Here is a 26572-nt window from a genome sequence, read left to right as displayed (position 1 = left end):
TCATTTAAAACCATGGCAGTGAATGGTTGTACAGACTGAAAGAGCATTTATAAGTAAAAGCACAGGATATCCCGCTTTTGCCTCGTTTTCATTGGCTTGGCAAACTTATCCCCCGTTACGATTGGTGGAAAATGCTGTCGATCATAACCCTTCGGCGTAGCTTTCCTGGCTCTGACAGCTGTCACCGTACGAGGTCAAGGGGAAAGAAGTATGGCTTCGCTGTTCAGAGGGTCTCGATATATATGGTTAAGGTGGAGTAAGCATGTCAACGTTGCCTTCGGTAATGTATTCGCTTATGTTGACGGGTTTTTTTTCCGCATCGTTTCATTCATTTACGAATGTGTGGTCACAGGTAAATTCAGGCGGAATAGTCCTGTTGTACTTGTTAGCTAGCTCGTTAGCCCTCTGAAGAAAGTATGAATACTTAGGTGTTTGCAGTGTGGACGATGTCACCAAGTTGAACATCACTATGCGCAACAAAGACGAGCACACTGAAATAGCAATGGCACGAAAAGCTCATTTTGGACCTCAGTAGGAATATGCGATATGTTGGTTTTAGGTAGTTCATATGAATATTTAATTGCCACTCACAAATCTGCGCTACATAAAACCACTAGCTTCCATTGCATCACTGTTGCAAACACATACTCTGTTCATCGCTCCTACAGTGCAAACAAGACACGCTAGGTTGTTTCTTATGAATTATCTACAGTGACTATTGATTTAAATGATTTCAGTGTAGTTTAGAAGATAACCCATCAACCTCTTTAAATGGGCTGTAACCCTATTAAATTTCTATAAATCAATTATTCAGATAGATTGATGTACTGTCATGACCCAATTAATTTAATAATTGGTGCACAATTAATAAAATAAATAAAACACAACAACAAATCATTCAATAATTTTGTGCAAAAGATTTCTTCACTCCACTTTCTATTATCTGGTTTATGTTTCTGAAGTAAATCCCGTTTTAAAAATGTTTCAGAAGCAAACATGTGCTGTACTGTGTTACACCAGCTGAGTGTGCTACCTTAGAAAGCCATGTATAGCAAGCAATACCTGAGAAAGTAACATCCTGTTATAAGTATTAATCTTTTATTAAAAGTTGCCGTTTGCAGTTCAGTGTAATGCACTGTGCTATTATACTAATAAAGCGATGCAATATTGGAATAAAATTCAGTGTGTAAAAAAAAAAAAAAAAAAGGTGCTGTCATCTTATTCTGCAGTATAAGATGACACTTTTTTCTGTTGTGTAGTACCTTTTGGTTCTATAAAATATATGGTGATTTTGACATGAGGGATTTTAATTGGGGATTTTGGTGCAGTGGTAAATGCATGTTTTTTTCAATATGGACCATAAAGCTGCTTCTTCTTCTTCTTCTTCTTCTTTTGTAGAGCTCTGATTTGTCAGAATGGATATGCCTCTGCATTAGATGTCAGTGTGTCATTAGCACAAAGCTTATTCATTGTTACGTATCCAGTACTTGAAGTTTTGAAGTTTGGTCATTTTAGTCCAGCACTGGAGAATACCCTGTCGTCATTTAAGTATTACAGAGAGATGGGAGAAGTTGGTCTCCTGAGTATGGTGAAGACTTTGCTGAATTTAAGCTTTAGGCCTTTCGTTTGTGCTTTTTCTTCCCTTCCTAATCCTGTTGTTGCAGTCTGGTTGGTCCACTGCCAGAGTTTCCATTGTGTTTTAACCTGTCTGGATCTTGGCTAAGCTAGAAGTGGTTAATAGCCTGACTGGACTGACTGAGATCAGAGATATTTTTAACCACTTTTAATTAGTTAATTTATTTCTGGATAATGTTAGAATTTTACACCAGGTATTAGTCATAGGGAAATGTCTACAGCACTACCTGCAGTAGAAAGCAGTATTGTCTTCATTCAGATTTCGTGATTTTGCTCCTGATTTCAACTAAATCTTGTTTTTACAACAGTATCAACACGATCAATGGCCTCAAAGACACCAGTGGGATTTATTGGTCTGGGAAACATGGGCAGTCCCATGGCTAAAAACCTGTTAAAAAATGGGTATCCTGTCATTGCTACCGATGTCTTTCCTCAGTCTTGCAAGGAGCTGCAGGACACTGGTGCCCAGGTAATAAACTCTCAGTAACACATTGCATTTACACATGTAAACACTTATTTGTGCAATAATTTACAGCTTCTCTGTGCGACAGTTGACAGGCTGTCACAAAATCAAGTGGGGTATTTTGTGGTGATGGTTTTCAGGTAGTGGACTCCCCAGCAGACGTTGCAGAGAAAGCAGACCGCATCATCACCATGCTCCCCTCTAGTCCCAATGTCATAGAAGTATACACAGGCCCAAATGGCATCCTCAAGTAAGACATGTTATTGTTGGTGTCTCTGTGATTTCTGTGACATTTATGTATCTTCTCTTTGTATTTTTAAAATCTATAAATGGTAAGTGGAGATTTCATCGTGTTTAAAAAATAGATAGGACTTAGTTTGATTACCATAATCCATGTGTTCATTTATTCTCTTTTACCCGGTGCAGGAAGGTAAAGAAGGGGACCTTGTTAATTGACTCCTCCACGATTGATCCTGCTGTATCTAGAGAAATGGCAGTTGCTGCAGAGAAGAAGGGTGCTGTGTTCATGGATGCCCCAGTGTCAGGAGGTATTGTGTCAAACAAATTACTAGTAAGCAAGCACACCTCAATTGGTGTCTTCGATTCTGTAAAGTCTTTCCCTTGATTTATGTGTTTTTGATTTGCTCATTCTTGACTTGAAATACATAAAGAAAAAAGAGAGACGTTAGTTGGCATTGTGAAAAGTAGAATTAGACAGCTGGTTTATTTATTCAACTGTGCCAACCACGGTATTAGGCCTGTGACCCTTCAACCTCAGTTCTGAACTGTCTCACACTCTTTTGTATATCTAAACTATTGGACCTTTTGGGTTAATGCTCAGACACGGATTGTAATTACTGAGCGGGCCAGCCAGTAGGTGCCCTCTTAAGGCTTTTATTGCAGCTTTTGACCAGGGGTCTTAAAGGCAAGGTTAAGGTTTTAAGTCCTCATTATGTTGGCGCTGTCTACTTGTGACAGCTTCTTGACAGAGCACAGGATCGCCAGTCGTCCTTAATGGGCTGAGCTGCAGTGGAGAATCCCATGTCAGAGCTTTTCATGTTGATGGAGCCGTAATGGCGGGTATCCCATGTTAGTGCCTTTCATGTCAGATAAAGAGTCGTAAAGAAGAGAGAAACTGCCCTCACATGGAGGACAGGAGAAGAGGGGGAGAGGAAGATAAGACATGAAGGAGATACATCGCAGTAAAACTGTCCATCTTTCTCAGTCTTTCTGTCTTTGTCTCTTTCTCTCTTTCACATACACAACCACAAAGTTCTTCTGATTCAGGTATGCAGTTAAGGATTTCAACATGCTGACACCCCTGCATGTCAGAGTACGAACTCTGATCACGGTCTGTTTCCTTTTTATTGCACAATCTTTAATTCGTAACCCTGAAACTCCCGCGGTCTCCCATACAAACATAGACTTATCCCATTTTCGGCATGTTTACCAGCTGGCGTCTGCAGCACAGAGCGGCTGCAGTGAGTGAGATCAGAGTCTTAAGCTTGTTACTCTGCCTTAGCACATGTACTGTTTAAACACTATAGACAGTGTTTGTGTGCAGTCCCCTGGCAGCGTTCTTCCTCTCCTGTTCCTTACTAGGCCTCTTTAACTGGCTTGAGGTGACCAATGATTTACTTGCTACCTAGCAGGTCTCTGCAGCTAGACATTCTTTCCTTATATGCACCTGCCCATCCAGTGTCACATTAGACATTCATAAGTCATATCCAGAAATCCAGGTACTGACTTTAGAGCACAGTGCCAGCACATTCTAAGTAGAAAATTGATGAAAAATTAAGTGAAAATTTTTTGATAATAAATTATAATTTTGATCCATTGATTTATGCATTTGGTGAGCATAGTCCCCACCAAGGCAAATGCCTTATTCTGCTATTTTAAAAAAGCTATCCAGATCCACATAAAAATGAAAGTGTCCTTCCTTTACTCATACTTAACCTTTCCACAAAGTTTAATAAAACTCAGCCATGTAGTTTTTGAATAAGTGCATTCAATCTCTACAACATCTATCTCATCTCGGTGGTGTTGCCAAGCCAAACTTGTAAAGACAGGTTGTGAAAGAATGTCCCAGTGACAACTTGGTAACCAATTTCAGAGAGCTTAACAACCCCGCTCACCCCACCCTCCCAACCCCACTCACCCCACCCTCCCAACCCCACACCCCTGCTTTGCACACCTCTGGGCAGTTACATGCTCTGTTCCAACCAGGAGATGGCACCCTACCCAAACAGGGCACTGTCATACTTTTTGAGTTAGGTGTGTGTGTGTGTGTGTGTGTGTGTGTGTGTGTGTGTGTGTGTGTGTGTGTGTGTGTGTGTGAGAGAGACAGGGGAAAAATGTGGACGGAAGCGCCTTAGTTCTGAGAATAATTATTTAATATTGGTTAAATTGATAGAGTATGCTTAGTAAAAAGAAAGATAGTTTGAAATAAAAGTTAAGTGAAAATATGGCATCTGACTTAAAAATCATTCATGTCTTGTGTCAACCTGATAAATGGTATCATTATATTTAATTTAAAGTACTTCTCACAGTTTTCTGTCATTGAGTATCATTTATATCACGCTATCATTTGAACATGTTTGATCCCACTGACTCAAGGCAAAGTGTTATCCAGTCAGAACTGGTTCAGTTTCCCTCTGAGCACACTGAGCAGACTTGCCGTGATCTGCTGTACTGTTAAACTTTTGCAGACACAGCCTGCTCTTTTTGTGGTTTGAGCATTGTTTTTATTTTTAATGTAGAATTTCGTTTGATATAAAATAAATCCCTTTTCTGTGCTGTGTGAGGTGGTGTTTTTTACACAGAAATGTGTGTTTGTATGTTGTGTGCGTCACTAGAGGTTTGGCAGGCAGGCGTGGGATCTGAATTGCACAGCCATAACCCTTCTTAAAAAGAGCAGTCAAAAAAACTTTCACTTTCTTCTCATGGGCATCCTGCTGGCTTCCATTCTTGCACATTGACCAACATCTTGGCTTTAGCCCTGCACTAGCCAGCTGTGCAGTGCCACAGCCAGATGTGTTCTGGTACACGCACACACATACGTGGACACACACACACACAGTGTGTGTTCAAATGTTCTTATCTGCACTCTGAACATCTTTTTTTATCCAGACACAATTATATTAACTTAGATTGTGGTTCTTTATGCATGCTGATGTTTGCTTGTGCACACACAACACACGTCTGTCACTGTCTGGAGTCATTAAAAGCATCCACATGCAAAGTTGTCCCACAACAAAACAAGCTCTGATGTCACAGGCCAAGGGTGTTGGCACAGCGATGGCAAAAATAGGAGGTCTGGCTGACAAGCGGTGGGTCGTTAGCAGTAATTACCCAGAATGCCTGTGTTTGTGTCTGTGTGCCCATGGTGGGCTGCCACATAGCTAACGGACGATGGCTTTAAAAAGGCCCTAAAAACCTTTCATTGTGTTTTTCCCATTGCTGGGAAAGTCAGCTGTCGGTGCAAATGAAAGCAAGAGGCAGCCTAGCTGCTGTGGGACTGTAGGAATTTGGGCTAATGTTGCTTGTTTGCGAGGTCTTATAATTCTCCGCTAACTACCTATTTAGGCTGAGTCTCAACACCACTCTAATCATATCCATACCACATCAACTCAACCTTAGCTTTGCAGTGTGTCATTTGCTGACAGTTTGAACGTCATCCTTCAGCTTGTAGGAGCTTGTTCAAGCCAAGGCTGGCGCTAGTTTGTCCATCAGTCAACACTTCCAGTCCACTAGATCTTCTTCCAAAAAAATCAACTTTGACTACGGTTTAAACTGATATGCACAAATAATAAAACAGAAAAAGCAGTATAATTAAGATTATTAGCATTTATTAGTTTACCTTTTCCTGAATACTTTTTAATTGTAAACCAGGAAAGCCTTTTCTCTGGTAATAGTAGTTGGAAAAAGCTTTTCTTGTGCATTTCTTAAGTGAACATAGACCAGAGGCATTACAAATTAAATCTGAACAGTGACTTCCCTTGCTGGTCAGCAGTTAAGTGAGAAGCAGGCAAACTCCAGTGTCTGATGAAGACTGTGTGATAGAGTTCATAGCTAAGGGGAAAAGCTGGCCAATAAACCCTTGTTGTAATTGTAACTGTCAAAATGTAACACTAATTCCTTTGATTACATTTTACCTATTCAAAACTTGATTTTTGGAAGTTTTCAGCTGTGATACTTGAAATAGTCTTCAATGTGTCATTGTACTTACAAATCTTAGTTTCTTTAGCCACATTTATCATAAAATATGGACCAAGTTGTTTTTTGCCTCTAGAGATTTGCAGGAAACCACTCACTCGTTCACTCTAGCTCTCAAATGTTACTCACAGTCTGCTGAAGGTGAAATTCTTTGAGATTGTCAGAGGTGGAAAAAGTACAGGCTCTGAAATGTACTCAAAATAAGAAAGTAAAAAGGAGCTCATTTTTCTAACCATTTTTGTACAAAGGAAATTGAACTTTGTGCTATATTAATATAATAATAAAATAATATTAGTAGATGAGAATACAAATCTTATTCAAGTCCAAATTCCAAAACATACTCAGCTTAAATTAGTTATGTAGAACATAAGCACTGAAAGATCATTTTAAAATCTAACTATTTTCTGTAGCCTACTTTGTAGTGGGGGACTTTGCCTCCACAGCTAAACAGTAAAATGAGTACAGTCAGGGGTTACAGTGGGATCCAGCAGGTGGGTGAACACTAAGATCTGTGTAGTGTCTCAGCATAGGGAAAAAAATCACAGCTTCCAATAACTTCCATTGTGAGCTTTAGTAGATTTTCTTACTGTGCAGGCTGTGATCAGCTGACCTGCTGCTCTTTGTAGATTTACGCAACTGAATTCAACAATATGTCAGCAATTTCACAGCTGTCTTGGCTGTTGTCCATCCCTTACACTGGCGCTATGCTGTTTATACTGCCTTTATACTAGAAGGTATACAATTGGTACAAAGTCTAAATTCAGTGAATAAATGTAAGCATCATCAGCTTAAATGCAAATTCATCTCTGCTACACTTGATGCAACCTAAACCTGACCATGAGCGCCACAGCCACTGTGCACTAGTCCAACACAGTGCTTTACTGCGAATTCACCACACTACATATCATATACAAATTCAATATGTGAGTAAAATTATGACATTACATGCAAGCTTTAAATTTTTAGTTTATCAAGTGTCACTGAGCAGTCCTTAGCTTTAAATCCTGTCCTGCCCTGTCCTGTCTGTCTTCCTACATTTTTCTCCATCTCTGAGTGAAGTTAGCTTTCTCCCTGGAAAATACAACAGCTGTACCTACAACTGCTCACAAACAGTTTGTGTGTTTGCTAATGTTTTTTGAGCTGATAGAAATGTTGCATTTGAAATTGCCTGACACTTACGACATTACCACACCTTACGAACTCCTGCACTCCTTCCAGTCCAGTTAAACCCTATAGATGATTCTGCTGAACCTTAAGTAATGAGTTTGGGTTTTTTTGAAAATGTAAGGAGTAGAAAGTACATATATAAAATGTAAGGAGTAAACATAAGTTATCCAAAAAATAAATACTGGAGTACAAATACCTGAATACTCTACTTACATAAAGTAACAGAGTATTTGTGCTTTGGTTCTTCTAACATAGAAGCTAACATAGATTTGTAATCACTCTGCACCATTTCACTGTTGTGTTGCCTTACTACAGCACAGCTTTCAAAGCTTACACTATATATCTGTATTTTCTGTCTTTGTTGAATAGTTTTTAAAGCGTTTTACACTATATATTTATGCATGTATATTTAGTGCTGTATTTTTACAGATATTTCACTCTGGTATTTTGGAAAAACTGGCAAAAATCTAGAAATGCGACATAGTGTGATAGGTAGAACAGTAATAGGGTAGCACTTGTGTGTCTCATTAAAACCCAGTCTAAATGTTTTCGTGAAACCTAATCCAGTCTGGGAATAGAATTATTTAAGAAGATGAGCCTGATGGTTGGTGGGGACTCTAAGACTGAGTTAAGGAATCAGGTTGGACAGGCAGGGGGTGGTGCTGTCGCAGTCTGTCACGGCTAACCAGTACTAGAGAGTGGCCATCGTCCAAAGACTAGATTAGCATAACAAGCGACTTGCTGACAGGCCCTGGTGACATGGAGGGGGAGTGAGGGAGTGTGTAGGGTGGTAAAGTGACCAGGCAGGGTGATGATGACGATGATGGAGCGGTGGTGATGTGGGGGTTCTAGCCTATGCTCCAGATGGAGGTGGACCCATAGCAGCTGGGAGACTGGTTCTCACAACTCTGCCCCTGTGTCATCTGCTGTGGACGTGAGCGTGCAGACAAATAGTCAGCTGGTCTATACGTCATACAAAAAGTCTCTGTCCATCAAACGTAGCCCAAACGTCACACTGCATGACACTCATCTACACGTGAATTAACATTGTGTGTGTGTGTGTGTGTGTGTGTGTGTGTGTGTGTGTGTGTGTGTGTGTGTGTGTGTGTGTGTGTGTGTGTGTGTGTGTGTGTGTGTGTGTGTGTGTGTGTGTGCTAACAGCCTAATTGAGGATCATTATTAACTCGGTCTATCCTAGATGAGTCTCATTGGGCCGGGCAAAGGATTGATTGTGGCTCTCTCTTGCTTGCTCTATTCTGTCACTTACAATTGACCAGGTACTCCCCTCTGGAAAAGATCAGTTACTGATGATGATGATGATGATGATGATAATAATGGTGATGATCATGATGAGGCCTGACCTGATGGTAAGTGGACAGGCACTGCAAACCAAATTCTCAAGACTGTCGTAACTTTACATGCAACAATTTTGTTTTCTCAAATTTTTTCCCCCCAAACCCAAACTTTTTGCAGTCGCCTGCTCACACGAGGTTCTCACAGAGTATATGTGTGCAGGAGTCAGTTCTCATGGGGCTGCGCTCGTTAAGTGGAGCTGATAAAGTGTCTGTTTTTAACACAACAGAGTGGCATTAGTAAAATTGGCAGCAAAAACCTGTTGAAACTGCTGATTTTTTTTTTCCTGCCGATGTGGGCTAACGCACACCCTCGTCCCATTTCACTTATTTACTCGATATCCTTTCCACTTTTTACGGGGGCCCATTCAGGGTTTTAATTTGTTTGCGAAAAAGATCTGCTCTCGCGTGTAATTATGATGGTGGATCACGTGAGGCTGCATTGTTGGCCTGTAAACATCCTACCCCACTGATTTTAATTCTAAGCAGTCAACTCTTATTCATTTAAGCCTGTTACTCTATTAAGTGTGAAGGCACTTTTCATTCTGAATTATAGATGACTGTGGTTACGCCAGAGTAACTTTGCATGTGCATATAGTTAAAGACAAACAGTCTAGTCTATTGCCAGTGCCAGAGTTTGTTTACACCAAGTACATTCAAACCCAGAGGTGTGATATGAAGTTTTGCGTATCCTTAAAGCTTTCGTGGCATTCTTGCAGTAAGAGCAGTTACATTATCATTTGAGGAAATTGTGTGTTTTGTGGAGCTCTAATGATATTATAGGTGTTGCCTTTGCTCCAAGTGTTTTTCCGTTTAATCTCTCCGCGGGGGGAAAAAAAGCAGGCTTTTGGAACGTTGTCAAATGCGTCATTCATTACCAAACACTGGGAACATCCCTTCTTGTGTGTGCATGTGTGTCTGCCATTTTGTGTTGTTTGTGTAGCCTCATATTCACAAATGTAGTTTAATTTAAACCCACCACCAATAAAAAGTGGCTACTGGTTTACATGCGGCTCGTAACTCTGAGACGGAGCCTCAGAACCTCCAACTGACGTCTTACTGGCGGCCAACTCTGAGATCTGCACCTGCCTCTGATACTCGCATACGTGCACAGATACTGCGTGCACATGTTCACGCTCATTGTCACTTGCTTTGTACTTGCACGCACCACTTCAAAAAGAGCTCAGTTTTAAAAGGCTTATATGGCTGTCATGAATTGCTTTGGTTGATTCTTTCGTGTGAAATGAAAGAAGTGCTAATGAACTTAGCATTTACTACAAACAGCCCAAACCAGAGCTCTGTCTCTGATCTTCCTTTGCCCTCACACAAGTAGTTTCAGTCTCTTATGTTCATGGTTAAAGGCTGTCATCGAAGCCTGCTGTTGAGCATCTGTCCTAACGGCGCTTGATTGCTTGCTTATTAAGTAGTCTTTTGGTAATAGAGGATTTGAGATAAAGGGGCTTGCATGGGCCTCACAGACACTCACATAAGCACATTAAATGTCTTGCCCTTCCATCCTTTCTACAATGCGTTAAGAGACTTTTTTTCTCCTTTCATTCAACCTTTTATGTCAGAGTCAAAGTTAATAGTCCAGCAAACTTCAGCTCGGTCTGAGAATATTTACTTTGGTTGATATTGGGGAGAGGAGGTAAGCATCCACCACTCTGTCAACCCAAACATGTCCCCTGGATGTTGGTAAGCGAACGTGACCGAGGAAGATGGTGGTTCTGCTTCAAGGGAGTTATTTCCCAGGAAAGTATTACGTACCAGTTTGGGAATAAAGATGAACATGCCCCTGTACAATTTTTTGGGAGTGCTTGAAAGAGTTGACATTGTGTATTGTTTGTAGCACTCTGGCATAATTGTGTATGCCTCCATTTATTATTCAATATATAGTTGCTTTGTCATTCCTTGTGGATATCTTCTTAGCATCCTCATCCCTCCATTACTGTCTCTAGCCTGAATCTTCTATCATAGGTGCCCCCCAACCCCACACATATACACACACCTTCTCTCGTTCCCCCTAGGGGGCGTTGTGTAGTTGTGCAGTGCTAATGATCCAGGACTGTCACTCCCGCTGGGATGGATGAGCCAGCATACCCGGCGCTCAGGAAGCCTCATTAGGATTCTTCTTTAATCCGTCTCTGACAGGACCGGCCCGAGAATGGGACGTCCCCTCACACATACACCACACACAATAAATACCCTATGAAAGTACATTCAGCGCATAGACACAATATTAAAATCACACTTTATACCGACATACATACAGACACAAATGCACTTCAGCCCATGCACAAAGAATGGACCCACTGATACCCACACAGTGTATACACACAGTAACACACACGCATACACACACTGTTATGCTAATGATGTGTTATTCTGCTACAAACAAGGATCTTCGATCATCCTGGTGTCACTCCTTATAGAAATCCACTACACATCATAAGAGCTTATTATGGGTGATTAGTTAATTTGAGGGAGGGATGCTGGGAGGTAAAAAGAGAGAGATCATTTTCCTTCTTTGCTGTCATCTCTGCACCGCTCTCTCCTCGTACTTCTTTCTTTATCCCTCTCTCTTGCTCTCTTTTGGCTCACTCGCTTTCTTTCTCTCCTTAGTGAGATATATCGATCAGCACGTTGACTGTGTTATCAATAATCTCCTCTTTAGTCGTCCGCAAACAGTGATCTCCACTAATGAACCAGCACAGTCGTCACACTGCTCTTTCTCATTGTGTGTGTGTGTATCTGTATTTGTGAGGCTCAGCCTGCAGCATAGAAACTGCAAAATGGGATGGTAAAAATATCAGAAGAAAAAAAAAAAGTGCTGGTAATTGTACTTATTATTATGATGATGATGATGATGATGATGATGATGATTATTATTATTATCATTATTATTAGTCATGTATTTATTTATTTATTTATTTCCATTACTTTAATGAAAATGTGAAGAGAATTCTGTGACTTCACTGCACACCACACTGTTCACTATGTGCTCGATACTGGAGTAAAATCCAGTTTCCATTTTTTTAGACTAAAAAAAACTGTTCTGCCATTAAATGGAAACTTTGTTACATCAAATAAAACTTGAATCAATTATGCTAAAAAGAATTTAAGCAAATAAATAAGAAGACATCAAATAGCAAGAAGGGAAGAGAATCCATCATGTCTGTGGACCATATGTGTGTATGATTGGTGTGTGTGGCGGCCGTATGTTGAGCGCATGTTAGCCGTGGTCCGTATGCAGCTGCTGCAGCATGGGCTTTGGGCTTCATTATGTGGCCCTAATGACCTTCTGACAGCTCATCACTGAAATACACATGCACAGACACACACATACAGTGTAGTGGCATGATCATATATGTGACAACAGCACAGCCAATTAAAGAAGGTGGGGGGGGGGATATTTGAGCAATGGAAATTTACTATAAACCCTGTCTTTCCTCTCCTTTCCTTGCCTCTGCAGTGACATCTAACAATTAGATTTCAGCTGCTTTGTCCCCAGTAATTCCCTTTTAATTATTAACACCGACATTATTAGGCTTTCACTGTTAAGGCTTTCATTAAGGGTGGATGGCCCCCGTAAAAGACAGTCAAACTACATATCCTCATTCTACACTTTCCTCTTGTTTTTTTTTTTTTCTTACAGGAAAAATAAATAATAACGTATTTTTTAGTGCTGCTCTATTCTCATTGTGTTTTTGTTGGTAGTGTTTTTTTGGGTTTGAGTTGTTGTTTTTTTAAAATCTACCCTGGTAGAGCTTTCATCATTCTGGGCTATGCAAAGTCATTGTTACTGCAGACATATACAAAAGATGTCCTTTAGCACTGGCCCAGTGTAGAGGTGATAATGAAGTGGGTCTCGCTCCTGTGAATTTGAAATATTTAATCAAAGCATTTGCTGAACCTAACCAAGTTATTTTAATGTGTACATTTAACAACACAGCTAATGAAATTGAATGTAAAGTTCAGAGGGTTCCTCCAGGTTCATAATCTGGTGATTTCGGCTGTCCCAAAAGCATATTTGTGTGTTTATTTAGACAAATATTAATAATAATCAGCTTTAACTGACACTGGCTAATCACTGAAGCATACAGGGAAAGGAGCCATTGCATAAGAGACTCAGACCGGCTGGATTCAGCCTACTCTGAAAAGAGGTTATTTCAGCATTAAGGACCCTGTGGAGAGGGTGGGCTGTGAGTCAGTGGGGTGAGGTTGCCTCCTACAACATGGCACGCTCCTTAAGCCATCAGGCACGGGGAGGGACGCCTAATTGAAAATGATAAAGTGTAAAGTTAATTACCCCTCTCGCCTGTCAATGATACCCCCATGAGATAGGGGGCTGGCCTCAGGCACAGCTGCTCGTGTGTCCGTGTGTGTGTGTGTATATGAAAGAGAAGGGGTGACAAGACAAAAGCCAAGGGATCCCATGAGAGTTGTGCAGTGGATGATGGCAACAATCGGCTTTTAAAGATACCTCTGTCCCTCTGGTACAGCACTACTTAACACGTCTGTCCCACTAAGAGTTTGGCATACACATGCACACAGAGAACAGAGCACAGCTGACCTTTTAGACACAGTTGGTAGTGTTAAACCAGTCATATGGCTGATATATTATGTCTCGTGTGGAAAATTCACATATTTTAGTTCAACACGTATCAACACCTGAACTTTGTGTTCCAGTTTTCATTAACTATTTCATGTGTTTTGCAGGTCTGCACATATGCGTTGAACTTTTAAAGACTAGACATCAATATGTGAAATGTGTGTGTCTTATTAGTGATGTGCTCACATCAGTTAATGTTAATATCAGCATGTGGTGTGTTTAGGTGTTGGAGCTGCCAGCATGGCCAAACTCACCTTCATGGTAGGCGGAGTGGTCGAGGAATACAACGCAGCAAAGGAGTTGCTCACCTGCATGGGAGCAAATGTTATTTACTGCGGACAGGTCGGCACTGGACAGGTAATAAGGAATGTCTAAACATAATGACTGCATAAATACAAACAGCATTTCACACAGGGACATAGATTTGATGCCTCAACCAATACCTCTAAGACACTATGGCCAAAATTATAGGACACCAACGCAAAAAATTATCAATGGAAAAGTGTGGACATTTGAAAGTCTGGTCTTTTTCCGTATATATGTTTACAATAGCTTTCAAAATTTGAGCAGATAACTATATAGTGAGGTTTGTAAGTTTCTACTCATGTTGTGCTTTTTGCCAGAATATGTAGTTATCAGTACATATAATATTTGCCGGAGTATATTGGAGACTGTTTAGAACCTCCAATTAAAACTCTTTAAATAATAGCTCTTCCAAAAAGTTTTGCAACCCACTGGCTTTGGTTCATTTTTCAGAAGTCAAACACAACTTTAATCAACTATTAATTTCATGTTTCATAAATCCCAAACAAACCTTACCTGAAAAACTTAACGAGATTCAGATTTCCAATTGTGTTTCACATTTCAGGACCATGGACAGCACACAGTGTTTACTCCAGATTTCTGATGTTGCTTTAAAGGAAAACAAAACAAACAAACAAACAAACAAAAACACCAGCAACAAAACTTCTATCAACTTTATAAACAGAATAAATGTAGGCTAGAATGCACACATAAGAAATCATGATAACTCCTATAATTATAGAAGTATCAGTTGTTTCTGCTGCATGTAGCATCATCTTGCTTACAGTATTGTTACAAATAATCTTTGTAATAATATTGTAACATGCTGGACTATGCAATTTTGAAATACCGTGCTGTAATTCTTTCTTACATATTGATGGGTGGAAAATGCCCTTAAACAATTGTACCTAATTTGACCAGAACCTTTCTCAACACAAATTTCCACTGTTTAGTCAATCTGACCCCATAAATGCTGCAGCATTAATAAAATAGTTTTATAAGAACATGACTTCTTCCATATTATTACAATTCCTCCAGTAATTTATTTTCATAATGATTTATCCAAAGGATCTAATGTATGTATATTCCCTATGTCATCTTAGATGAGTGGACCAGTCCTGATGAAACTCTGCATAAACATTTCCTAAGATGTTGTGTCTATATGGCATATACAAATATTTTATACAAATCCCACAATTATATATATTTGTTCATTTGACAGCTCAATTGAGCACCAAATGGCCACCTTACAACTGTGTTGTTCATGTTTAGTGTCTACATACTAAAGTTTGTTTTCTTGCGCATTCTACATTCGTTATACTACATATTTTCACAATCAGTGCAATTTTTTTAATCTTCCTGGTGATGCTAAGCAGCCTCTGATTATGAATATAGTTATCGAAATAAGCCACTATACAAACAATTAGTCAAGAAAAAGTCCTGCAAAGCAATGTGGGCTTAAGAAGATGACTGGGTGAGCATCATCAGGTCATGAGACACTTTATGAAGTGACAGTAATTGTTTATTGACCTAATACCAAAGCAAAGCCCCATGCATATCAATGGGATTTGCATGTTTTACCGAAATGAAGTCTGTGGCTTGGGAAACCCACCAAAATAAAGTCTACTCAAACTTCAAATTAACACTGAATCAGTCTATTATGGAAATACATTTTTTGTTTACATGTTAAAAGGTAATTTGCTAAATTGGCTAAATTGGGCTAGAAGTCCAGATTGTTGGGCCTCATTTATAATTGGATAATTCACTTAAAAACTGTTTTGTAGATAGAGGTGGGCTACTTCAGAATTTCTTCATTAGCTACATGTATGGAGATTATTCCAAGTGTGGCGCATCCATTTGGAAGCTGTTGTTGGATCTAGGAGCTGTCATTGCAAGTGAAACAGACCGTCTTTAAACTGCAAATCCTACAGAGAGATGGCAAGAACAATAGAAGTGAGAAACTCAACAGCTTGATGCATTCTGAGGGGAAAAAACAACATGCTAGTAACCTTGGCAGCATAGGAAGCTCTGGACATCTGCTGAGGACAATAGTGCTGGTTTGTGGCAGGATCCTTTCCATGGTTGAGAGGGAAAAAAATCCTTCAGGACCAAATCATTATTATTATTATCCTAGTTATCAACCATAACAAAAGAAATGCCAGATTGGATTTGACCAAAAAAACATCTAAAATGATATAATACGTTGCATTTTCTTGAAAAGAAGTCTTAAAATAATTGAAATGATCCCATTACTTCAAAGATGACCATTAAAAATGTAGCATTTAAGCATTAGTGGCCATTGAAGTGTTTCACTCGTCTATTCCAGAGTCAGATTATCTGAGATTTACTGTTGTGTGTTATATTTTGTTTTGCAGACGTCATCATTTACATAATAATTCCTTTATAAAAATCTTTCTTTCACACCCTTATAGGCAGCTAAAATCTGCAACAATATGCTGCTGGCGATTGGGATGATTGGGACCGCGGAGACCATGAACCTTGGTATCAGGTACTGTAAGCAAATGCTCTGCTAAAAGATAAAATAATAAGGAAGTGTATGATCAGTGGATTCATTTACATGGGAATGATTAGTGTAGAGATAGCTGTCTGTGGGTAGCACTAACACAGCTGTACATAGGTGTACAGGGATTTAGTACATCCAGATCCAGATTTCCTCATTGTTGTTGATGAATTTGCAAAAACGAAAGAACAAGTACAGTGAAATTACAAGGACATATTTTGAGGTTACTACCTTTTAGCCACACATTAACTCTGCTATTATTGCTGTTAGATATAGTTGTCGCAATTACTATGCCAGCGATGTAGCTGTAACTGTAATTTACTACTACAATACAGGTTTAGAAACGTGTGTGTGTGTGTGTGTGTGTGTGTGTGTGTGTGTGTGTGTGTGTGTGTGTGTGTGTGTGTGTGTGTAGTTTATGGGAGTGTGAAGGGGTCAGCCCTGCCCCAAGTCAGAGCTGCCTCTGCTAAAGAGAGATGGATGAGGGGGTGGAGCCACATTGTCTGATTTACATTTGCTGATTGAGCTCTCACCAGAATCCTGCCACACCTCTGCTACTGAACACCACCTAGAAAACCCATCATTCATGATTCCTCCTCGTGACACAAAGCTTCTTTGGCCAGGAAGCTGAGGATGATGGGAGGTGAAGTCCGGTGGATTGCACTGCAATCTTATAGCACTAGAAATCATGTGAGGACTTAAAATGCACCACAGCACCCATACTTTGTTTTGGTCTGTAGAATTTTTAAGTGCGGCTTGCATACAGGAAGCTTATACATCAGTTTTTATAGATTTTATACTCTTCAGATTTTATATTCTGTTCTATTTATGTATTTTCCTTGTCAATAATGGACTGTTTCTTCTGTTTACTCTCTGGCTATAATGCGATTTTACGGCCTTTACAGTGTAAAATGGTATTTGCATCGAGTTTTCTGCACGGGTGTTCATGAGCGTCCATGAATTCCTCTTTGCACAGTGCAGCTGTGTTAGTGCGACTGATTTATCTGTGCTGAGACAGAGGAGGAAAATTGGCATGAGCAGTCGAACATAAATCCCCTCACTATGCCTCTGAAATATGGAGGCATTAAGGGAGCAACGCAGATTTACACATTGCCACACTGTCTCTGAAGCACACACACACAGACACACAAATTTACATCCAGATATACTGAAGGCAGCAGTTTTCTACCACTACAACTTCTCACAATTCACATCATTATAATGTATTCCTATAACAAAAATAGGAATACTAACTACCGCATCTCTTCACTTTGACTGTGAATTATCTTCATATCTTTTCAAGACTGACCCATATTCAGTCTTGATTCCATTTTGTGTGTGTGTGTCTGTGTGTGTGTCTGTGTGTGTTTCAGTTTCCCCCTCTTCTTGCTAGCCAATCTCTGGGGCTTTATTAGAGGGCTTGACAAAGACTGTCATCGTTTAGAGGGAGCCCACACCCGTAAATCTCCCATGCTGCATTGCGGCCCAGCCTCTTATGCAGAAAGAACGCTCTCTTTGGTGCATGTGTGCAGACACACACACCGACACAATTCAAGACAAAGGAGGCTAAGCACTCACAGGCAATTTGCAGGAAAACGGCAATAACATTTTATCATGTTGGACTTGGGCCTGATAGAGCTGCCCTTTCTTTTGTGTGTGTGTGTGTGTGTGTGTGTGTGTGTGTGTGTGTGTGTGTGTGTGTGTGTGTGTGTGTGTGTGTGTGTGTGTGTGTGTGTGTGTGTGTGTGTGTGTGTGTGTGTGTGTGTGTTTCCTTACCTGTACAAGCAGGCAGACACACACACACACAGAGAGTTCTGTTCATGGAGCTAATTTGTTGATCTCAGATGGAAGCTTGGGCCGTCTCCAGCAGAGCGTGACGTTCTCTTAGTGCAAGGAATGGCCACGCATGACAATTATCAGCACACGCACACACTCACACACTCAAACACACTCTCCCATGCAGACCGTTTCTTTCTATGTATTTTCAATTCCTTGCTTTTGGCTTTTGCTTCCCATCCATATTTGCTTTACATTCTTTATTTTATTATTTTAATCCATTTTTTTCTTTCTTTTTTTTTTTGGGGGGGGGGGGCTGCTGTAATATTTGAAAGCAGCCAAGCAGTCAGTAAAAGAAGGATGAAAAGCTGCAGAGAGTATCATAGAGCAGTGGAGAGGAGCAGCAGTGATTTTAATGATACATATGAAGATAAGAGTAGAGACGACTGGCCCATGTGACACTCATATGACACTTTTACAGTTCACCTTGCAAACCTGTGTGTCTGCGCCCATTCATGCGTACAAATACGCAGTTGCCGATGCCCAAGTAGGAGCATACATATTTGCTCCTTTGTTCTTTTTATGGGGAGGACAACAGGCAAATCAGAGTTTATAACAAGACCCTTTTAGCAGAGAGACAGAAATAGGTTCACCACAACATACATGAGCACAAACACATCGTTCCCTTCCTCTCTCTATAGTTGAGATGAATCGTGAGCATATGTTCAGATGAAGATTAAACTCGCGTGATAAACGCGCTTGTTGCCTCTATAAATGGAATAGTAAGTGCTTGTGTGTGTGTGTGTGTGTGTGTGTGTGTGTGTGTGTGTGTGTGTGTGTGTATGTGCTCGTTAGCTCTTTAATGATATATTAAATGGGGAAGAGGCTGGGCTTCCTCTCTTGTGGCGTCTGATGAGATCGAGAAGCTAATCATAATGAAAGAGACGGTTAATATCAGCGCTGCAAATGAACTCCACCTGCTAGAGCTCCCAGGACATAAACACCCTCCCCTCTCGTTTGAATCTTCAGCACCATCTCTCTTACTGTTTTTTTTTTCTTAATTTTATTTTATTTTTATCTGCACCAGCATTACACAGCAACACCGTTCATGTCTGATTATCCATGTCAATCTTGTTAAAGCGTGACATGTCCTCTTCTCCACGCAAATTACCGCAGGCGAGGAACAACACCACTGCGTCAGCTAATAACCGCAGCTGAGTATGAGTGTGTGCGAACAGTTTGTCGTGTGTGTCTCTGTGATGGGAGCAAGAGGGGAACTTCATTGATTTATCGTTAACAGAGGACAACAGCTCCCAGTCAGCGTCTATGGCCGCTATAACAAACGATCTGCGCGCTCGGACGCGCTTTATTGTAGCTCAGCCAGTAACCTTTTCAGCTGCTGACCCAGAACACAGGGAGGGGCTGCTTGCTTGTGTGTGTGTGTGTGTGGGGGGGGGAGGCTTGTGCGATGTCAAACATATGTCCCCATGAGTCCTTAGACAGGAAGGTGTCAGCATGGAAGAGGGAGGAAGGGTAGAGGGGAAGCAGGATGGCAAGGGATGCTTACAGACATAGACTAAGAAAGCTATCATGAGCTAGACTACCATTAAAAAAGAAGAAGAAGAAAAAACCCAGCGCGTGCAGAACCACTCATGCCACACTTCCAAAACTGTTTGTTAAAAAATTAGGGAGTCTGAGCGGACACATAAGAGATGAAGGGGAGAGGAAAGGGGGAGGGAGAGACATGGAGAGAGTGTAAATGCAATTCCTTTTCTTAATTAGTTAGTAGACAGCTAATAAAACTGCAGCAGTAATGGCAGAATGAGAGCCAGGTGGAGAGAGGGAAGGAGGGAGGGTGCTGGCCTTAAAGACCTATGATAGTTTAATAGTCATATTGAGAGCAGAATAGAGTTACAGGCCTGTAAGTAACAGTAAACTGAGGCAGCCAGGACTTGATGTGGTCAGCTTTATACTGGCCTTAAAACCATTAATATGGCATGTTGAACGGTCGACACAGACGCCGTCGTTACACCCTCCCTGCTCTGTTTCACTCATTGCTTCTGTCTGTCTACCCTCAGTCTCTTTCTTTGTCTCATGTGCCTTTGGTTACTTCTTATCATAGTCCGGAGGTTTGTCCTCTTGCATATGAAAGTAGGTTGCTGCAAAATGGGGCAGCAGAGCTAAGAATGTGCCTCTGTGTGTGACAGCGAGGTTTATGGCTCCCCTGTGCTGCTTAACCACTTCTCCTCCTCCACTTTCTTGAAAGAGGGATGAAGGATAGATGTAGTGGTAAACATCAATACTGCATTAGCCGGCATTACAAAGCCTTCAGCCATTAACACTGAGGAATGGTCACAGTGAGGCATAAGGTTCATTGGGGGTCACTACAATCACCAGGCACCCCCACACCCACCTTTTGCCACATTTCTTATGTCCCACTGGTCCTCTTCAACCCAACTCTGTCCCATTTCCTCCCTATATTTTGCATAACTCCTCTTTCCTTGTTTGTGCCTACCATTTTTTAAAGTTTTCCTCTCCATGTCATTCTAAGATGCTAAAAGTTTGAAAGTAAAGTAATTTTCTGACTTTTTTTTGTCTGAAACATGTTGTAATAGTAGTATGATATTTTAGGTTTCTTTAAAACCACCATATTTGGTGTTATTTGGGCTATTAAATCAAATCAAATCACTTTTATTGTCACATCACATGTGCAGGTACATTGGTACAGCACATGCGAGTGAAATTCTTGTGTGCGAGCTTCACAAGCAACAGAGTTGTGCAAAATACAATAACATAAACAGGCAAAATATATACGAATGGCTAAATCTGAAACTAATAAATATATGTACAATATATAATAGTATATGCAAAAAATTTTTTAATTATTATTAACAGCTAGAATTGTTAAAACTGTAATTTAGTTGCAATGTAATTTAGTGTTGTACACCTTCAGACAAATAAAACTATTTCACATGTGTCAAAGACAGAACTTATTTAACTCTATTTTCTTCTTTTTGCAGACTGGGTTTGGATCCCAAGCTGTTGGCAAAAATCCTAAATATGTCCTCAGGTCGTTGCTGGTCCAGCGACACGTACAACCCTGTCCCTGGAGTAATGGAGGGAGTTCCCTCTGCCAACAACTACCAGGGCGGCTTTGGAACCACACTAATGGCAAAGGTACTAAGCTTGTGTTCTGGTTGTATTATTTGTGATTCTTAATGTCTGATGTGTTTAATAATCAGTTCATCTTATCAATACATAAACTGATAATGAAAGTGTTCTGAAATCCAAGAATCTGTATAGAGAATTCTTGGGTTTTTGGGTACAGTGGGGACGAAGAATCCCCCTTTTAACAGGAAGAGAATTGTCAAGAATATTTTTTTTAAATCCAGTATGTGCTCATCATCTAATGAGGCAGACATTTCTTCATATCCTACACACTAAAATAAAGATGTTTCTGAAAACCGGTTTTCTTGAGCTGTTCATAGGATCTGTTTGCACCTGTCACTTTTTCTGACTGCTTGTCCCTCTCTTCTCATGTCTGTGCTTAAAGGATCTTGGTTTGGCGCAAAACACTGCCACCAACACCAAGACACCTGTCCCTCTGGGTTCCCTCGCTCACCAGATCTACCGAGTCATGTGCTCTCGCGGCTACGCTAATAAGGATTTCTCATCCGTGTTCCAGTTTCTGCGTGAGGAGGACGGACAATGAATGCAAGGGGAGCACACTGACTCTGCTGTTACAATACACAAAGACACATAAACACACACCAGAGCTGCACACACCCCTGTGCCCCTTATCCCAGTATGCTCAGGAGATGCTAAGGCCTTGCAGTCGAGCACAGACCTGCTACCCAGTTTTCATACCATTTCGACCCATGTCCCCTCATTACATTAGCTAAATCATATTTTCACTTTATCCTCCTCTGTCTATATGAAGGAAATCATAAAACTGACTCCGATTAGGCTTACATGTAACAGTGAAAAGTATATGTGGTTTTCAGGGTAATAAGTAATAACTGAATTAATGTAAAAGCATGATTATGTTCTTTTTGGTTTTGTTTTGTGGGGATTTGTGCTGTTTGACTGTTACCCTATTACCCAAGTTACCTCAGCCTGTTTATATTAAACTATAAAGGTAAAAAAAAATGGTATAGATTCACATAATAATTGAAATTTAATTGAAGAGCATGAAGAGGTTACTTCATACTTACAATACCCACATACCAGCACTACGTTTAAGGTTACAAAAATAAGCCACTCTTTTTTGTTCAAAGTTTACTGAGTTTGTTACTTTTTTGTTTTTTTGACATTTTATTTCTCCTTTCATTATTCAGTACTGCATTTAATTCATTTTTTTTTTACCTCATGAGTTCACTAAAGTTGCAGTAAATCTTCTGTGGTACACCATTCAAGTATTTCCTCACTTTATCGACCAGTTTTGCTCTACTATTCTGTGAGATAAATATCTGGTTATTTTTGCACCATGTGCATCGCAGTGCGATGTGCTGGGCTGTTTTGATACAGTCACAGAATCTCTTTAATGTTACTGCTTTTCTCTATCTGCTTATTGAGCCAATGAAGTATTATTTTTTTGACCAGTGCTGTTAAAACGTTTTCTAATCACTGCAAAATGTTCTGTCAAGCACCTTCTTCAGTCCATATTTCTCCTCTCTCTCCCTCTATGCGTGTATGACAATCTGTGTAAAGTCAGAGAGGAATGATTCATCCTGCTCTGTGCATAATTCATATTGTTGTGTAGCACTGAAGAGGAATCTGAATGGACTGCCATTTTTTTGTAGTAAAATTCATTATAAGTCTACGGTTTGTCTTTGCACTGTGAAACAGATCCAGTCACACTGTAGCCTAAAATAAAAGCTGTTCCATGTATTCAGTGTTTGTATTTTCTTGTAACATCATTTTTATTTTTATTTTTGTTTTATTAAACTAGATCAAAGCTCAAATGGCTAGCTTCATTTTGAGATGACTGACATGCACAAACTATGAAAATAGGCATTCCTGTTATTATTTTATTGAATATAGCATTTTTACACTAAGAAAGAAGCTCAGATGTAATATTACCTGATAACCAGAGATACTCTTAAAATTCTTGACTGTCCCACTAACTCGAGTCCATTTACCATGTTAGTTCTTATATTGGGGTTTTCTGCTCTACTAAAGCACTCAAAGCTGAAGACCAGCTTGAAACTCAATATCTGCTCCAGTCTGGAGCAGCCAGGGCTAACTCTTGACTCTAATTCTCAGGCCCCATCTTATCTTAATGACCTTGTAGTACCATATCACCCAATTAGAGCACTTCGCTCTCGCACTGCAGGCTTACTTGTTGTTCCTAGAGTATTTAAAAGTAGAATGGGAAGCAGAGCCTTCAGTTTTCAGGCCCCTCTTCTATGGAACCAGCTTCCAGTTTGAATTCAGGAGACAGACACTATCTCTACTTTTAAGATTAGGCCTAAAATTTTCCTTTTTGCTAAAGTATAGTTAGGGCTGGACCAGGTGACCCTGAATCCTCCCTTAGTTATGCTGCAATAGATGTAGGCTGCCGGGGGATTCCCATGATGCAATGAGTTTTTCCTTTCCAGTCACCTTTCTAACTCACTATGTGTTCATAGACCTCTCTGCATTGAATTGTACCTGTTATTAATCTCTGTCTCTCTTTTCCTTCTCTTACCCCAACCAGTCGTGGCAGATGGCCCTGAGCCTGGTTCTGCCGGAGGTTTCTTCCTGTTAAAAGGGAGATTTTCCTTCCCATTGTCGCCAAAGTGCTTGCTCATAGGGGGTCATATGATTGTTGGGTTTTTCTCTCTATGTATTATTGTAGGGTCTACCTTGCCTTGAGGCAAGTGATTTGGCGCTGTACTGTAGCAGGAACTACCACAGTGGCAGTTTTGAGTACTTTAGAAAGTGTCTACATGTCCGTCAGCACACTATATCACAGGTATGCAGGTATGATGTTGACATGAAAATGAGAGAGTTTGAAGATGGGTGTGGTGTGAGTTGGCTCAACTTGTTGGCTCAGGTCTTCTTATTTATGCTAGTATTCCTTATGACATCATACACAGCCTGTCAGTGTTTCAAGGAAAGGGTTAACTCGGACTTGTTTTTTCTCTCAACCTGTAAATGGGGTCTCTTCTTGGAGGTCATATGTTGTATACATCCTAAAGCCTTCTAGCGCACACTTGCATTCATTTAAAAAAAAAAAAAAAAAAAGGAACAAAGATTATGTAACAGAAAAAAACCGTATCATCAACCTTCTGGTTTCATGTCTTAGATCCTGTTTCACTAGTTTTATACCTCTTAATGTTGGAAAATCAGCATATGATCCTGTCATCCTTCTCCTCAGTGGGTTGTTGTTGCATTATTCCTTCAAAATCTCTTCAACAGGCACTCGTATAACGCTTATAGCCAGCCGGGGAGAAATAGCAGCACTAATCTCAGAATGATGCCCTTATTTCCATCATTACAATGAAATGGGAGGAAAAAAACAAGTGTGGTTTTGTTTTATTTCTCCCTCTCTTTTTTTTAGGGTTGATGTTTCTTCGACGTTTTATGGAGCTGCTGTTGTCTAAGTGGCAGCCGCAGCTCTAGCAGACTGTGGCGAGCCGTTGGTGGCAGGAGTTGTGTTGTGGGCTTGTGACTCACTCTGTTATTGTTCCTTGGGAAGTTATGCACTTGCTTCGGCTGCGTGCTTTGAAGATTAACTTCATCTGATTGTAATAGAGTTGAGGTGCTCAGAGCTTTAGGTTAAGAATCCCTTGTTATCTCTTCTATTTTTCAGGGTCTTTTCTCCATCAGGATTTTGCACCTTGGCCTCTGCAGACAATAGGATCTGGTCTTCCTGAGGTCTCCCTTAAGCAGAGCTACGCCTCTGGCTTGGCCTGCTGAATTAGGCAGCTTAGCTGATTCATATTTGGGTGTTTTAATTCGCCTGTGTTTTATAGCAGGCTGCTGAGCCGGCGGTTTCCTCATTAAAGGACACATGAAAGCAGGCAGTAAAGGAGCCGTGGTGAGACCGGCCTGTGCTGACGTCTGAAGGGGACGCGAACGACTGAGGGACCGACCAAGTCTCGAGCCAGCCGGTCTGAGCCGGAGGGCCTCACCCTCTCGGCTGGGCAGCCAGTGGTGGGACACTAGACACACCACACAGACTGTCTCAACACCAGCATACAACACTAAAGTGTCAGCAAGAGTTCAGCGTTTGATGCATAGGTTTTGACTGTACAAATATGTCAGTCTTACAACACCAAAGTGATTTATTTTGGAGGGGTTATTCTACAAGGAAACCTAAATCAACCTGAGCTAAACTAATTTAGAAATTAAAGTTGTGCATATTATACACAGATAATTAATTTTTGCCTCGCTCTATCACTCTAGTATCTGCTTCTGGTTAATTTCCCACCTGGTTAATCCCCCCCCCTCTGCCATTTGGAGATTAAAACAGCCTCGGCACTGAGAGTTGCGGCTGTGATAAATACCTGAGGCAACAGCGTTCATTATTTCCCCATTATAACGGCGGGTGGATCCTCTCTGCTGTTTAACGACTTGCTCTTTAAGGAAGTAAGAGTGGTGGGGTCATGGGGCAGGGAAGGAGGGGCGAGGCTAAGCACCCCGTGATTCATATCAAACGCACGTTAAGTGGCATGCGGCTAAATTAGTGGCTGAAATCTAGCAGGTATTACAGCTCGCCCAGTGGTGTGTAACAAGCCAGCCACTGTCTCGCTGCGTAGTAATGTGGTCTTGATATCTTTTACATGAACCCACCAATAATATTCAGGCCATTTAGCCCTGGTTCATATCCACACCCACAGCGTCTGCACATCAACTCGACACCCACACGTCTTCTTCCTGTTTTGTAGACATCATTCCCCCATTTTGAGTCACTGACTCCGTTTAGGTTCATTAGTGAAGATAATTCCATTTCAGACAGCGGGTCAGCACATTACATGTCTTGTCGACAGCAAGGCGCATAACAACAACTAATTATAACTGTGAAGTCCTCATTAGAATATTTATGGGGGTGTAATGGCTTGGAGTGAAACATGGACCCACTACCTGGTTAAAAGGTTGGATCGCAGCAACGTGAGTAAATACCTAAAGGCAAGCAGGCCATTTAAAATATGGCCCTGCTTACCTTGTGAACTTGTTCTCTACTGTTCCCTCCCACTACTTCTGCCATTGCAGTTCATATCTTCTAATTAATCTAATCAGTTTCCCCAAATTTTTTAACAACACCCCTGGCTTTCTTTAGCATGATAGATTCATACTCATATAGATTCATAAAGCCAAACATGCCTGGCTTTCTTTTTCTACCTTTTCCTCCTCTTACACTGTATACTTCCTTTCTCACATTACCTCCCACACACCCTCTGTCACCTGTGAATAACGACAACATACACGCGCTATTCATCACATCCTACTGCACATGCTCAGTAGCTCTTCATTATATTAATTACTCTCATTGGAAGAGTGATCATCAACCCCGTCAGAATCCATCACGCCGGTTCCCACAG

The 26572-nt window shown here is 40.7% G+C and overlaps 1 protein-coding gene across 1 annotated transcript; it reads left to right on the top strand.

Moving 5' to 3' along the window:
- Positions 1 to 127: 127 nt before the first annotated feature.
- Positions 128 to 22934, top strand: hibadha (3-hydroxyisobutyrate dehydrogenase a). Its single transcript, XM_026157001.1, has 8 exons — positions 128 to 280; positions 1944 to 2104; positions 2239 to 2348; positions 2525 to 2646; positions 13668 to 13801; positions 16180 to 16256; positions 21065 to 21221; positions 21598 to 22934. The coding sequence occupies exons 1-8, from the start codon at positions 211 to 213 to the stop codon at positions 21754 to 21756; spliced, it is 990 nt and encodes a 329-aa protein (XP_026012786.1). The 5' UTR covers positions 128 to 210; the 3' UTR covers positions 21757 to 22934.
- Positions 22935 to 26572: the final 3638 nt, after the last annotated feature.

The sequence above is a fragment of the Astatotilapia calliptera genome, chromosome 22 (assembly GCF_900246225.1).
Source record: "Astatotilapia calliptera chromosome 22, fAstCal1.2, whole genome shotgun sequence".
Classification (NCBI taxonomy): Eukaryota; Metazoa; Chordata; class Actinopteri; order Cichliformes; family Cichlidae; genus Astatotilapia; species Astatotilapia calliptera.
Note: the sequence above shows the minus strand (reverse complement) of the source record. Positions and strands in the feature narration are given on the sequence as shown.